The 15,169-nt window shown below is 41.7% G+C and overlaps 1 protein-coding gene across 2 annotated transcripts in view; it reads left to right on the forward strand.

The window, feature by feature from the left end:
- The window catches only part of LRP6 (LDL receptor related protein 6), a 132,223-nt gene that overhangs the window by 82,691 nt on the left and 34,363 nt on the right, over window positions 1-15,169 (forward strand). For both annotated transcript variants that reach the window (XM_074872084.1, XM_074872085.1), the window contains 2 exons: window positions 11,415-11,631; window positions 13,027-13,316. In XM_074872084.1, coding sequence (XP_074728185.1) covers window positions 11,415-11,631; window positions 13,027-13,316 — 507 coding nt within the window. The remainder of the gene's footprint in view (window positions 1-11,414; window positions 11,632-13,026; window positions 13,317-15,169) is intronic.

Here is a 15,169-nt window from a genome sequence, read left to right on the forward strand (position 1 = left end):
CTATTTCTTAACGGCTGCTGGGCCTGCAGTAAGAAAAATTACAGATTTTTGAAATTAGTAGTAGAGTAAGGGCTTACTGTTTTTTTTTTTAAAAAAACCCAATTAGTTTATACATTGTATAATTTCCATTTGGGAGGTTTCTTTTGAACTTCTGAATGAGCTTAGGGAAGAATTAAATTTCGTGATGCAGACCAAGATAGGAAAACTATATTACAAAGCAAACAAATGACAGCCACAGACCACATATTAGTAAGGTCTCCTGACTGTCAAAGAGCTGGGTGCAAGAATTTGAGTGGCCTCTTATCTCTCTACCCCAAATGCTTAGCCAGGACCTTCTGGCATTGTCAGCTTGTTAAAAAGTTAAATTCCTTTTTTGCTTTGGCTTTTGAGCGTGGTGCTACAGAATTGTCACTTAGGCATGTACCTTTTGTAGCTGTTCAGAGTGTTTTAATGTACAAGTGAAAAAGATGAAACATCCACGCCGGTTTCATTTCAGGAACATTAAAAAGTCAACTTTTTATTGCTTTTGATAAATTGAGAATATATAAATAAAACCGAAATGTGAAAAGTTTGATTACTGAGACACCCAGTACAAACCACTTGTGCTGATGAGTTCACAGTGAAGTCCTGAGGGATGTGCTGTCAACAGGCTGTCATGCTTAATGGAACAGGGAGAGGTTCCCAGTACCTCGCCACAGAAAGAAGATACCAAGGGGGAGGGTTTTGGGTAGATAGAGCCAGAACTCTTGTCCAAGAGTAACCTGACACTGATCTGGGTGCCAAGCATGGTATTTTTCTAAGAAGTGAAATTACTGCCCTAAAAATTTTATGATATTACCGAACACTTTGACATTCAGTTTTAAAATGGTTCTTGTGTCATAGATCTTGTGTTTCTCCCTGAAATCTGTGGGTGGCTTTCATCTAATGAGATGTAGATACCTTCGGCTCAGTAAACTGCCTTATGTTGCCTTTATAGAAAATGTTAGAAGTCTCTGCAGTGTGCCTTGCTTTACCCTGAAGTAAATGTTTAGAATAGATTGGATGAGTCCTACCCTAAAAGTACTTATTCTTCTCTGTTACCTCTAAGGAGAGCCTGGAGTGGCCATGTCAGAGGCAGATGCCCACACTTGAGACACGTTCAAGCAGAAAGTTGTGCTGGCTTCTATAACCTTTTTGCACATTATTGTTCATAGTAAAAGTTTACCTTTCTCAGACTCAGTTGTTGCTTACATCTGTGCAGCTTGACTGAGACTTTTCCACATTGGAAATTCAGAGATGTTTCTTACAAAGCTTTGCTAACAGATGAGCAGTCCTGTTTTGCTAATGATAGCTCTGTAAACCTGATGGCTCCCAATGGCCCAGCATGGAGCTGATTGAAGTACAACATTTGGATCCCACTAATGTGTCATACGTGCTTCCTAGATTTTTCCCACTGGAGTTAGGAAACTGTATGTTAGTTTACACTGTTGTCTCATCTAGAAAGTAACAAGCCTCTACTGGCAGTCAGTATCGGTTACCTAAGGGAAAACACAAAAATCCCTCAGACTAAAACAACTAGAGCCATCATCTGACCTCACTGAGTCTGACATACTTAAAATAATATTTGAAGGCAGGCTGCAGAGTGATTTGAAGAGATACTGAGCTATCTTCTGCATTTCTGATTCAGCTGACTGCTGTTTGTCAGTCTGCTATTATCCCTTACTCTCCAATGTTCTGGCTTGTTTTTTTCTTCTCTCAAATTTAGTTGCGTTACCGTACAAAATAGATTGTACTGATCTTGGACCTGGGCTTTTCCAGAAACATTCATGTGAGCTTGTGATCCTTCTCAATAATTATTCAGCTGTCTTCACACAGGCTCTTTATTTTGCTCTGAGATTTTGTAGTCTTAACCTAAACTTTTTTTCTGATGCTATTCATGATGTTGTAACTTTGCCGTGGTCTGTGAGAAAAGGATTATAAGAAAGCTAATACCTTTTATTGGACAGGTAAATACATATGCTGGAAAAACAAGCTTTTGAACACACAGAGACCCTTAGAAATGAAGTGATTTAGCAAAGGGAGCAGTTGAATCAACTTAATAGCTTACTGCCACCTAAAGTAGAAAGTATCCCAGATCCCCCCCCCGCCCCAGCTTTGCACTGGCTGAGTCACTCATTGGACCACTTGGATGTGCCAAAAGAACAGCAAACTTCCCACATTTTTTCCTCTCTACAAAAAAATCAATGATATTTGCTTACGAAGGAGTCTGGAAAGCACGAAGTTAGGTAGAGAACAAATTAAAAATAGTAAGTTCCTGGGGCAAGGTACTGAAAGTAAGTACCTTGGGAAGGAAGAGTTGAGAACAGAGGGTTTTGTCTATGTGCAAGAGCATTAGAAGTTGTGTTGCTGATTATAATCTTGTAAAATTGTTCCCCAAACCACTGTGAGAGTTCTGGCTGGTCTTGGCTAGTCTCCTTTGCTTGCTGGGAAATGTGTGTACAGTTGCTCATAGGACTTAGCTGACAAATATTAAGTTGCAAAATCACAGTAATTCACTTCCTTTGTACCCCTGTAGCCTATGCCCACATACCAAAACACCCTCGGACTGTTGCCACTCCACCCTATGTATTAATAATGTACCAACATTAATTTCCATAGCCAAGCATCTTTATTCACCTGTTTTACTACTGAATCTTCTGAGAGGATACTCTTTTTTTCATGTGAAAACCTCTCTTTTCATCCTATTCATCGCTTCAGCTCAATTTTTTGTCTTAGCCTGTTTTTTACAAATGCAGGGTTTTTTGTATTGCACAAGATTGCCTAGGCGATGTCATATTTGATTGTCACAATGGTTATAAACTCCTTTCCCTGCCTGCTTGTCACTTCACCTGACTTGAGCTGTTCCATTGAAAACCCAACCGATTGTTTCTAAAATTAAATTCCATCGCTGAGAAAACAGTTCTGCTGTTGGCATTGATTGATCAGTGAACTAGAAAAGTTGTCCTATTGTGAAAGAAATGAGCTTATAACAGTGTCTGCAGCATGATAGAAGGGACTATTTATGAAGTTAATCTCTGTTCTGTTTTTATGTATTTATCTTCACTGCAGTCCTATTAGGAATATTATCCATGCTCAGGAAAAAATATTTTGAATTCTTTGGAAGAATGATTAGAGCTCAAAAGGAAATTGAGGGTGCTGGGGAACTGTTAAATTAGAAATTGGTAATGGCTATTGTAAAACAATTAGCAGTAAGAAATTGTGGAGTTGGCTTGAGGCATTTGGTTTCTGAAGCAAATATAAAGGGTTCCAGGTATCCCTTCTGCTGATTTCTCAGGATTTCACTGCAATGAAGAGATGGCTTCCCATTTCATATCTAAAGCATTCCTTAATGTTTTGGAATTGAGGGAAAATGTGATAAACAGTAAATTAATGACACAGGATAATTTCCTCAAGCTGAGTTTAAAGTTTCAGTTGCTTAGTCAGAGTATAGTTGATCAGGACATTTTTTTTTTAGAGGGGAAGACTAATAAAACTGGAAATTTAGACAAGATGCCCCTTTTTTCTTCTCTTAGAGCTGCTGTTTTATAGTAGATACATGTGTTAATTTTATTATATTACTGCAGCCATAGCAGTAAAATCATTCTGTTCTGGTCTGTTTGTGTTGCTTAAAGAGGCAAGTTGAAAATACATAGTCTGAAGAAATGCTAATGTAATGTTCAGAAGACATTGTAGCTATCTTTCAGAGTTATTTTTACAAGAGATGCTGCCCCAGTTTTTTTTTTCTTTAACCAAATTAGTGTAGCTTTTCACTTTTCACTTTTTAAGATTCATGTACATTTTAGGTGGAAGATGAACAGTCATATCCTTGATTAGCAGTGTCATGAACTGAGTCAATACGTGTTGCATGAAACAAACAGCACATAGAAGTATCGTTGGATACTTATATTGAAAACTTATAAGTTATCATTGGATAACGAGAGCTGAAATAACTAAGTGTAAACCTTGAATATTCTTAAACTATTTCAGGTATAATGCAGGCCTTGTTCAAGATCTTTTCCTATGGTATGACGAAATATCTGGGATATATATACTGAATTCAGTATTTCACAGCTGTCTTACAGTAATACTTCTTTGCAATCGTCTTATGCAGATCAGTGTTAATGATCAAAGTCACAAGAAATTCACCTGTTCGTTTCATTGGTTTTCAGTTGTATGCATTCCTAGAGTGCGTTAGCGTATCCTGTGTTGAAATTGTGAAGGTGGCAGTGCTTTCTGATATGTTTTTTTGCTCTTTCAAGCTATTGCAAGAAACCCAACTTGTCATTAGAATTACTCAAGAGTTTTAAGGACTGCTCTGGAAGAGTTTACATTTTTTTTTTCTTTTCTGTGACATGTCCTTCGTATAGGTCTGTGACAAATGGCTGGGGTTTTTTTCATGCAGTAAGGTGAATAACTATATATCTGGGAGTATATTTCAACATGTACCAAGGTAGCGTTCTGCATTTGTGGGACACATGACATGCAAAGCATCACCACCAAATCAGAACACTCTCTGGTTCCTTATCCTTTCAGAAGGAAGGTAAGTGCTACAATTGCATCCTTCCTGCGAGTCAGTGGGGAGAGATGGTTTCCAGCTGTGGTCCCTGCTAGAAATTTTGTAGAGCTGGCACAGTGATGGCAGTAGTACTTGAGCAGGGCAATTGAGGGACCGCATATTAAATGGGATCTCCTGCCCTCTCTGAGGATCAGTAAGCTGGTACTGGTAAAGGTGCTGAAGTTCAGGAACCAATAGATAGCTAAGATCTTGGTCGTTTGTCCAAAAATTGGCTGTCAATTTTAAAAATCAGGGTTTAGGTTCAAGTTATTCTTACTTTGTTAGAAGATATTTGTATCTGAAATTGGTAAAATCCATAAACTGCTCTAGAGAACGTTGTTTGGTTTGGGTTTTTCTGTTTTTCTGATGTGTGTATCTGAAATAAAGTTCTGGTAACATCTTGTAGTGTAGCTGGGGGCTTTCAGTCTGTCATAGAGGCCTATTCCATTCTTGTAAGTAATCTTTTATTTTTTGAAGATAAAGTTACCAGCTGTTTTTTTCTAAATTTTCATTGACTTCCTCTGTTCCAGTTATCCTCAGAGCGAGCTTAGCATGCATGATACTTACCTGCTCCCCGATTATTTAGAACTACATCCAAAAGAGGACCCAGGAAACTACAGGGCTATTAGTCTTACTTGAGTCCCTGGCAAGAGTTCTCCTAGAAATGTGCAAGCCAAACGAAGCAGGTGATTGGGAAAAGCCGACACTGATTTCCCAAAGACAAATCATGCCAGACTAGCCTGATCACCTCTTACAACAAAATAACATTTTCTGTTGACCTGGGGAGAGCAGTGGATGTTGTTTGCCTGGACTTCAGCAAAATGTTTGATGCTGTTTCCCACAGCCTCCTCCTAGACAACCTGTTAAGATACAGACTGGATGTGTGCTCTGAGAGATGGGTAGGGAATTGCCTCACAGGCCTCACTCCGAGGGTGATGATCGGTGCTTTTTACTCAAGCTGGCAGCCTGTCACAAGTGGGCTCCCCCAGAGATCGATACTGGGCCCCACGCTGTTCAATATCCTCATAAATGATCTGGATGACGGGATTGAAAGCACCCTCACCACATTTGCTGATGACACTAAAGTGGGTGGTGTGGTGGGCATGTCAAAAGGGAGGTCCGTTTTCCAGAGAGACCTGGACAGGCTGGAAGAGCGGGCTAGCATGAACTAGGTGAAGTTTAACAAAGACAAGTGCAAGGCACATGGGATGACGTAACCCCAGAGCCCAGTGTAGGCTGGGATCTGTGGGACTGGGGAGCAGCCTGGCTGAAAGGGACCTGCAGGTCCTGGTGGACAACGAGCTGAACCTGGGTGCAGTGTGCTGCCGCACAACAAAGGCAAATCGGTTCCTGGGCTGCATCCGCAAGAGGATTGCTAGCAGAGACAGAGATGTGATCATCCTACTCTACTCAGTGCTTGTCACGCCGCATGTAGAGCATGTAGAGCACTGTGTCCAGCTCTGGTGCCCACAATTCAAAAAAGATGCAGACAGACTGGAGAGGGGCCAAAGGAAGGTCACAAAGATGATCGAAGGGGTGGAGAACCTGCCCTCGGAGGAAAGACTGAAGGATTTAGGTCTTTTTCCACTGGAGAAGAGAAGGCTTGGGGGGACCTCATCACAGTTTTCCAATACTTAAAGGGCAACTACAATGAGGATGGAGGCTCTGCCTTCACAAGGAGCCACAGGGAGAGGACAAGGGCAACTGGTACAAGTTGCACTGGGGGAGGTTTCATCTCAATATAAGAAAGAAATATTTTACAGTGAGAGCAATCATTCGCTGGAATAACCTTCCAGGGGATGTGGTAGAGGCCCCATCACTGGAAGTTTTCAAGGTGTGACTGGACAGGATGGTAGATAATCTCATCTAGGCTCCCTTTTCCACAAAAGGTTGGACCAGATGATCTTTTGAGGTCCCAGCCTGGGCTGGTCTATGATTCTGTGGTTCTACATTGAAAATTAAACTATGATTATGAGTTAAGATGAAAGGTAATGGTTTGCACACTGTCACCCTGCTTATGGCACTAGGTTAATTATGAGTAAATCATATCAGCTTTGTCTGACAGTGTCACGTTCAAACCCGGCTGGCAGCCAAACACCATGCGACCGCTCGCCCACCCTCCCCTGCCCCAGGGGATGGAGTAGAGAATTGGAGGAGTAGAGGGAGACTCATAGGTTAAGATAAAAACAGTTTAATAATTGAAATAAAATAAGCCAGTAACAATAATAGAAAGTACAAACGGGTAATGCACAATGTGATTGCTCACCACCTGCTGACTGATACCCAGCCTGTTCCTTGCTTGCGAGCCTGAAAACCAAGATCCTGAAACCACAATCCCAGAAGCGAGAAAGAACCCTCTCCTTCCCAGCTGACCCTCCATGGTGTTACATGATCTGGAATATTCCATTGGCCCGTTTGGGTCCGGTGCTTTGGCCATGCTCCCTCCCAGCTTCTCCTGCACCTGCACACAGGAAGGACGTGGGGAGCTGGAGAGTCCTTGATCTTGTAGCAGCAACTGTAAACATCAGTGTATTATCAGCATTCTTCTCATACCAAATCCCATACTGAATCCAAAACACAGCACTATTCTAGCTACTAAGAAGAAAAATTAACTCTATCCCAGCCCAAACCAGGACAGACAGTCTCCCACATTTACACTGGAAAGTGAGTTCTTTCCGGAGCCTGAGTGCTCTTTTCCGGGAGTCGTCAGCACTGAGGTTGTCTGGTGCCTTGTAAAACTGGGCTCTTATGTTTGATATTGGTTGAAGTATGGCCTGAAAGGGACAGACACTTTATATTATTAGCATCTCCTCAGAGCTGTGGATACAAGCCTAGTCTCTACTGCCACTGGCCTTGGTCTGCTAAACCTGAGCCGACTGCTAGTCTGCATAGCTTTGCTAGGCTTCCAGCGCGAGCTCTAACCAGACCGGAATGTTATTTTCACAAATGGGATAGGTACAGTGGTTGAGCTCTAGACTTAAGCCAATCAAGTGACAAGTGTAAACTACCATACATTCAAATTCCAGATTATCAAAAAGGTAAATTCACTGCATTACCGTATTTACTGCATTACTGGTATCCAAGAGTGAATTAAATCCAGGGTATCTGACAGCAAGAAAGACCCTAAGAATATATCACTGTGCAATCCAGTCTGTAACTTTAAAATAAAAGTAATTCTTCCAAGTTGTTTTTTTATTGTCCCTGCTGACCATTAAGTATAGCATCTTAAAATACAACCACATTTTCAGCATTAATTTGTTTATTTTGAATAAGCTGTATTTTCATGAGGCCGTAGGTTTTCATTCATTATTGTTCTAGGCTAAGCAAAGCCCTTATCCTACAAGTGGGTATTTTTTCTGAGGCCATTTAATTTTTGTGCTTAGTTCCATTTTTTTTCATGGAACTACTTGCTCTTTCAGTAAAGGTGGTGGTTGTGGTTGCACCACATCTGTTTCCTGTTGTAGTCTATATTCTCACTGTGGTTTGCAGTATTCAGAACGGCCTCAGAATGTGAAACCCACACCACATTGTGGTTAAAGCAGCGTAAACCGCTGGAGACACTGCCTCATGGCAGCAGAAGGTGGGTTTCTCGTATGGGGGATTCTGTGGGGATAGGCTTCATTGTGGCGAGCTGATCCATCTGGGGCTGGATAGGGGGAATAAATGCGTAAAGCAGCATTGCCTGGGACTCACTTGTCTCCTGAATTTCAGTATGTGAAAAGAGGATGCTGAAATCCTTTGTAATTGGTTGATTAGTGATTGTTTCTTTTTCCTTGTGCTTATTATATATATCACCCCAATATCCCTTGCCGTTTTCCTTCTGACCTACACCAGACTATTTGGTTCCGTAGCCTATTGATGAAATTCTATTCAAATCTCCTAAAATGCAGCCAAAGTGAGTGCAGACAGCGTGCTGCTGTGGAACTATGCACGTGGTGGTACCTGACTGCTAGTGGGCAGATGTTTATATCAAGTCATATTGCACAGATGTGGTCAGGTAAGATGCGGTAGGAGTAGGGTAGCAGGTATGTGTAAGTGCTTTCAGATAGGCGCCTGTTTTGTCTAGGTGACATAAAGCTGTCTTTTAAAATAACCTGCATGTGGCAAAACAAAATTTAATTAAAAGCAGATACTTATGGATTAAGTCCTCCCTTCTTTTCCTGACTTTCTTTCAGTATAAGAGGAAGCTTATTTGAACAGCTCCCCTTTTAAAGTTTACCAAAGAAAGTTCATCTCACACCATACACCTTCCAACTAATTCTCTTTGCCAGTAGTTAAGCACCTGCTTAAATACAGAAGTTTCTTCCTTTTATAAGTACAAGGCAAAAAGTGTGGTATCTGAAGATACTGCTTTGTGAAAGTGAAGTTTTGGTGGTTGTTACTGTGTGGTTTTAGCTGACTCACTTTGCAACATCCATCCATTCTGTTTATATTTTTGGTCTGCTTAGCAAGCACTAATTGCCATATATTAATTAGTTGCAAGCAAATGGCTTATCTCTGTAGTTTAAGGGGGAGAGGGAAACAAGTCATCACAGAAATGTAAGATGACTGTGTTATGGCTAGAAAATGCGTGGTAGGCAAAAGGGGATGACTGTTGCTTGGTGGTGGTGATGGTTTCTTGAAAGGATGGTGGGTTTAAGGACTGTAAGTCACAGTTTATCTTACAGATGTTAAATCTGTGTCCCTGGTTCTAAAGTTAGCCATTAGTCTGTTGTTTAGCAACCTCATTTATCAAAACAGAGTGTAGGAGGCATGCTGCTAGGAATTGAGAGCCAGCAGATGCTGAAATTTTCAGACATAGAATAGATGGAATAGCAGGGCTTGTTTTCAGAAGGAAGTCCAGAAATTAGGCAATTACACTGGGCTCTGAGCCCAGCTAAACAATCTGTGATAGGAAAAGCTATGTTTGGATTTGGTTATCAGTGTGCAAAGGACATAAGTTACAGCTTTAGGCTGGTAACCATAATGCAAAGTGAAGCTGCAAGTACTGTGCTTGACTTTCTGAAGGATCTTAGTAAGAATGGAGGGGGAAAAAACATTTCACCAAGCAATGTTCACCTTATTTTTGTGATGCATATGCATTAGTGCATTAGTAGAAGCATGCCACATGTGCTAGTAGACTGAAGATTTTTTGGAAAGTCAATTACACAGAGTAATTATGAGCTTTTTTAAAAAAGTAAATAGGGAACTTATTCCTACAAACCAGCAAGTATGCAGAGCCCCTTTCATTTTTCTGTGGGAAATGTGCACATAAAGATTCGATTCCTGTTCTAACATACTCAGAGTAAGTACAGTAATGTCGGGAAGTTTATGACAGGGAATAGTTTTAAGGAGAAATTGAATTATTGTGAAGATTATAGCATTTTCTTCAGCTTCTTTAGTGAACTTAAAAACATTTTATTAATGTGCACATTATACTGTACGCTGAGAAAGGTATGGGTTTCAGTTCTCTTTCTCTATTCCTTTCCTTCCTCCCCCATCTGTGCTTGGGTAGGCAAAAGGTAGATGAGTTGCTCCAAAATAGCTGCCTTGTTTCTGGTGAGCTGGGAAATTCTTCTGACCACAAAGCATCATCCATCTAGCCATAGTTATGAAACCAATTGATTCTGAAGGTTGTCATTGCACAAATCTTTGGGTTTGAGCCATGGGAAAAATGGGAAATCATACAGATTTGTCTATATATCTTAATTCCACAAGGCAACTGAGAGAGATTTGAAAACAGCTATTTTAGTAAGTCACTCTTTTTCTAGTCCTTAACTTGGAACATCCTTGGGTAGTGGGAAGGACATTTTAATGTTTCAGGGATTGGTATGCTATCTTGAATTTTGTGGATCACGTTTTTTTGGGAAGTTTTTACATTCAGGTGGTTTGGCTTGGTTTTTTTCTTTTTTTGGAAGGGTAGTATACATGCTGTAAACTTAAACTGAAACTTGAAACAAGCAGAAATATTTCAGAAGGAACTTTTCTATTAAATTGTAGTGCTGAATCATTTTTAAGCTTCTCTTAAAACACAGGACTCTCTTCACTCCTGTCAGTATGGTACTTTTTATAATACTTGGCATTCATAAGGTACTTGATCACTTGAACATGCATAAACATATGTTTAATTAATCCTTTCAGTGCCTCTTTGAGGAATTTAGGTATTACTTTTTAGCAGTAGAGAAAAATGACACAGTAAATTCAAGTGTCTTGATCAAAGGCATGCAATTATTTACAGACTATTACTGTTCCTTCTAGTACAAAAATTACTGAACTTAATTTTGAAGAATGTAAAACTGGTTCTTTATTCAGACTTGGGAATATAAACATATTCTGTAGATCTTCTTGACTCTTTGCCTCCCAGAATTTATGTGGGGCCTCCTCTTATTGCTGTTTGTAATCTGGGCAAAGCTCACTTGGAAGGGACTGTGGACCACAAGATGCTGAGCCAGGACTTCTTGACATTGTAAGCTTGTCTTCGTGTAAAGTACGGTGTCTCCCATTTAAAACTAAACCAAGAGACCTAAGTCAGAAACAAGAGAGAGAGGCAACATCTAACAGGCACGCATAATATTCCTAAAGCAAATATAATAAGGAATGTCGTGTCATAATTTCATGTTATGATCTTCTTATTAGCCTTATACATAAGGGATCCTCTGTGGCTTTTAGAATAAGTACCTGCTGAAATAAGTACCTGTCTTTTTAATTAGATTGCTGTGTGACATTGATAGCATTTTAATGGCTAGGAGATTATTTTTTAATTTGAATTCTAAGTGTGGAGCAGCTAGTTAATTAATCTCTGATAAATAGTGACAGAATTATTCTGTATACGTACTAAGTTTGTGTTTGTGTATATCCATAGGTCATGAATGCTGATGGAACTGGGCGAAGAGTTCTGGTGGAGGACAAGCTGCCTCATATCTTTGGATTCACGTTGCTGGGAGACTACGTTTACTGGACAGACTGGCAAAGGCGCAGCATTGAACGCGTGCATAAACGCACAGCAGAAAGAGAGATCATCATAGATCAGCTGCCTGACCTAATGGGCCTGAAAGCTACAAATGTCCACCAGATAATTGGTGAGTGAGACTGCTAATCGGGCAAGTAAATGAAATGGAAAATTTCAGCAGTGCTCCTCTGCAGATACCACTTTATAGCAGGTCAGATTTTTAGAAGTGGGCAGAATCCGGTTCTCTTGTATGGGACACAGTTTGATGGGATGGGGTAGGTCTTTTGAGAGGTGCTTTAGTTCTCTAACTTGGATGAATATGAAGCTGGAAAGCAACCAGGCATCTCCCAAAATGGGTAATTTTCTGCTTCTTAGAGAATTGGAGCAGCTCATAGGTCTGAACAACCCTGGATCCAGTAAGGGGAGAAGGAGGATCATGGGAAATGAAAACTTCTCTTTGTAACAGCCAGCTATTAGATTAGCCCAGCTGTTTATGAAACTGCAGCTGTAACAGCTTTTCATCTTGTAATCTGAACATGTGCTCCCAGTATGCGAAAGCTAAGTGTGAGCCAGTTTTAGTCTGTTCAGTGCCTTTCACATTCATACTGCAAAATCATCTTTTAAAAATAATTAAAAGTACTTTCTGCCCTGTAGTGTCCGTGGTGTAAAAAAAGCAGGATCTAGCTTTAAATTGGCTATCGTTGGCTATCCAAGCACTGGTAGCAGTGTAACTGTAGCATCACAGAACTCATCACATTCCCTGAATGTCCTGCTGTGTGGTTAGGGCTTGCAGCTTCTTGCTGCCATGTCTGGATTACACCCCAGGAAATTAGTCAAATATAGTTGAGGTGTATCTTTGGGTTGCTGTTACCACGTTAACAAGATGCCTTAAGGTACGTGTGCTAGTCAGTGTGAGGTTAATGGTTGGACTAGATGATCTTCAAGGTCTTTTCCAACCTAGATGATTCTGTGATTCTGTGCTTTAAATGCATCCCCTTTTCCAACTGTTTGGCTAATTGAGCTTGGTAATGCTGGGCCTGTCTCAGTAGGTGGATTTCCAGCATGTGCAGGTACACAAGTTGGTATTGCAAAGAGCTGTTTTACTAGTAGGAGAGACCGTTGAATGGGTATGAAAATAGATCTGCACGTTTTTCATCCCTAGGAACACAATTGGGGTATGTAACTCGACCAGTGCACTGTAAAAGGCAGCAGAACATATGCTTGCTTGCTTACTTACAAGTGAATCAGGAGCATCAGTAGCTGCTTCTAGATCCCTCTCTCTAATGCTGGGTTTGTTTCATGGGGCCAGGAAAACACGTTCTGGCTTTCCAGCCAAGTAGTGTAACATCTGTCTAAAGGATTACAGAAAACGAACAAAAATTAATTCATTCAGAGAATAAAAGGTGGAAAAACTATAGGTATTTCTTAAAGGACTCATAGTGTCGTTGATGCGTGCGAGGACTGGTTTCATCTTCCAACTTCAGTGAGTTTGCAGTGATGGCTTTTGCTTTTGTTGTGTGCTTAGGTACCAACCCTTGCGCAGAGGACAACGGCGGCTGCAGTCACCTTTGTCTGTACAGACCACAAGGCCTCCGCTGCGCTTGCCCCATAGGCTTAGAGCTCATCAACGATATGAAGACCTGCATCGTCCCAGAAGCTTTCCTGCTGTTTTCTCGGAGAGCGGATATCAGACGAATCTCTTTGGAAACAAACAACAACAACGTGGCTATTCCACTCACTGGAGTCAAGGAAGCTTCTGCTCTGGATTTTGATGTGACAGACAATCGGATTTACTGGACTGACATTTCACTGAAGGTAGAGGTTTATTCCATATTGGCTATTAAGTTGTTACAAGGTTCTTAAGAATGGATTGGCAAATGTGATTACAAGATTCAAGGGTTAGGTAAAAGAGCTTGTTCTAACTAAGAATGGCGTACATTTTCATTATACTAGCAGCATTCTCTCCTATAAATCATCTGTACTGGGTTTGTGTGGCAAGGTTTTGCTAGTGGGGGGGATACAGGGGTGGCTTCTATGACAAGCTGCTAGAAGCTTCCCCCATGTCTGACGAAGCCAATGCCAGTGGCTCCAAGTCTGACTCGCCACTGGCCAAGGCCGAGCCCATCAGCCACAGTGGTAGCACCTCTGGGATAATGTATTTAAGAAGGGGAAAAAGTTGCTGCACAACAGCAACTGCGGCGAGAGAGAGGAGTGAGAATATGTAAGAGAAACAACTCTGCAGACACCAAGGGCAGTGCAGAAGGAGGAAGAGGAGGTGCTCCAGGTGCCAGAGCGGAGATTCTCATGCAGTCCATGGTGAGGCAGCTGTGCCCTGCACCCATGGAGGTCCATGGGGGGGCAGACACCCACCTGCAGCCCATGGGGAACCCCACGCCAGAGCAGGGAGATGCCCAAAAGAGGCTGTCACCCCCTGGCAGGGGTCCTGTGACCCCCTGGCAGGACCTGTGGCCCTGTGGAGAGAGGAGCCCATGCTGGAGCCAGTTTGCTGGCAGGACTTGTGACCCCACAGGGGTCCCACGCTGGAGCAGTCTGTGTCTGAGGGACTGCACCCCATGGGAGGGACCCACGCTGGAGCAGTTCGGGAAGCAGTTCTGCTTCATGTTGCAGAAGTTCATGGAGAACCGTCTGCTGTGTGAGGGACCCCACGCTGGAGCAGGGGAAGAGTGTGAGGAGTCCTCCCCCTGAGGAGGAAGGAGCGGCAGAGACAAGGGGTGATGAACTGACCGCAATCCCCATTCCCCATCCCCCTGTGCCGCTCGGCGGGAGGAGGTAGAGAAATTGGGAGTGAAGTTGAGCCTGGGAAGAGGGGAGGGGTGGGGGGAAGGTGTTTTAAGATTCAGTTTTATTTCTCATTACCCTCCTCTGATTTGTTTGATAATAAATTAAATTAATTTTTCCCAAGTTGGGTCTGGTTTGCCCATGACAGTAAATGGTGAGTGATCTCTCCTTGTCCTCACCTTGAGCCACGAGCCTTTCGTGATATTTTCTCTCCCCTGTCCAGCTGAGGAGGGGAGTGATAGAGCAGCTTTGGTGGGCACCTGACATCCAACCAAGGTCAACCGATCACATCATTTAAATCTAACGTATACATTTTCACATAAAGGACAAGTTTGCAAAAATTAAGTTTTTTGGCAGAAAGCTCAGAAGAGTGCCACATGGCAGGAGGTTTCAGGGATCACGGATGTTTTGCCAAATATGTTTAATGGGAGGAAGCATTGTCTTGGGTCAGGAAGTGAAAATGGGTCTTATGTGTTCATTAACTTATATAACTGCTGCATGTGAGACATATTATGAATCACAGGCTTTGTAAAACAGATTTAGGGTCTAGACTGACAAATCAGAAAAGGTTGAGGGTAGGTGTTTAAACATGGTGGTTAACGCAGCAACAGAAATCTGTGTATTGTCTGTCTGTTATCAGTGAGTCTAGTTATTCCCTTTGTTTTTCATGGGTTGTAGATGTAGTCAGAATTGTGAGCACCAAAAATTAGTTTTTAATAAAAGAAAGTTTTCTGCAATTGGGTTGAGACCTGAGCCAACAATAACTCATGGACCTTTGCAACTGAAGAATCATAAAAGTTAAAAACACAGTTTAAGTGAGTTTGAGAAAGGTGGTTTGGCTGAACTCTTTAGGTATGGTATTCATTTGA

This window comes from Strix uralensis, chromosome 5, assembly GCF_047716275.1.
Source record: "Strix uralensis isolate ZFMK-TIS-50842 chromosome 5, bStrUra1, whole genome shotgun sequence".
NCBI classification, from domain to species: Eukaryota; Metazoa; Chordata; class Aves; order Strigiformes; family Strigidae; genus Strix; species Strix uralensis.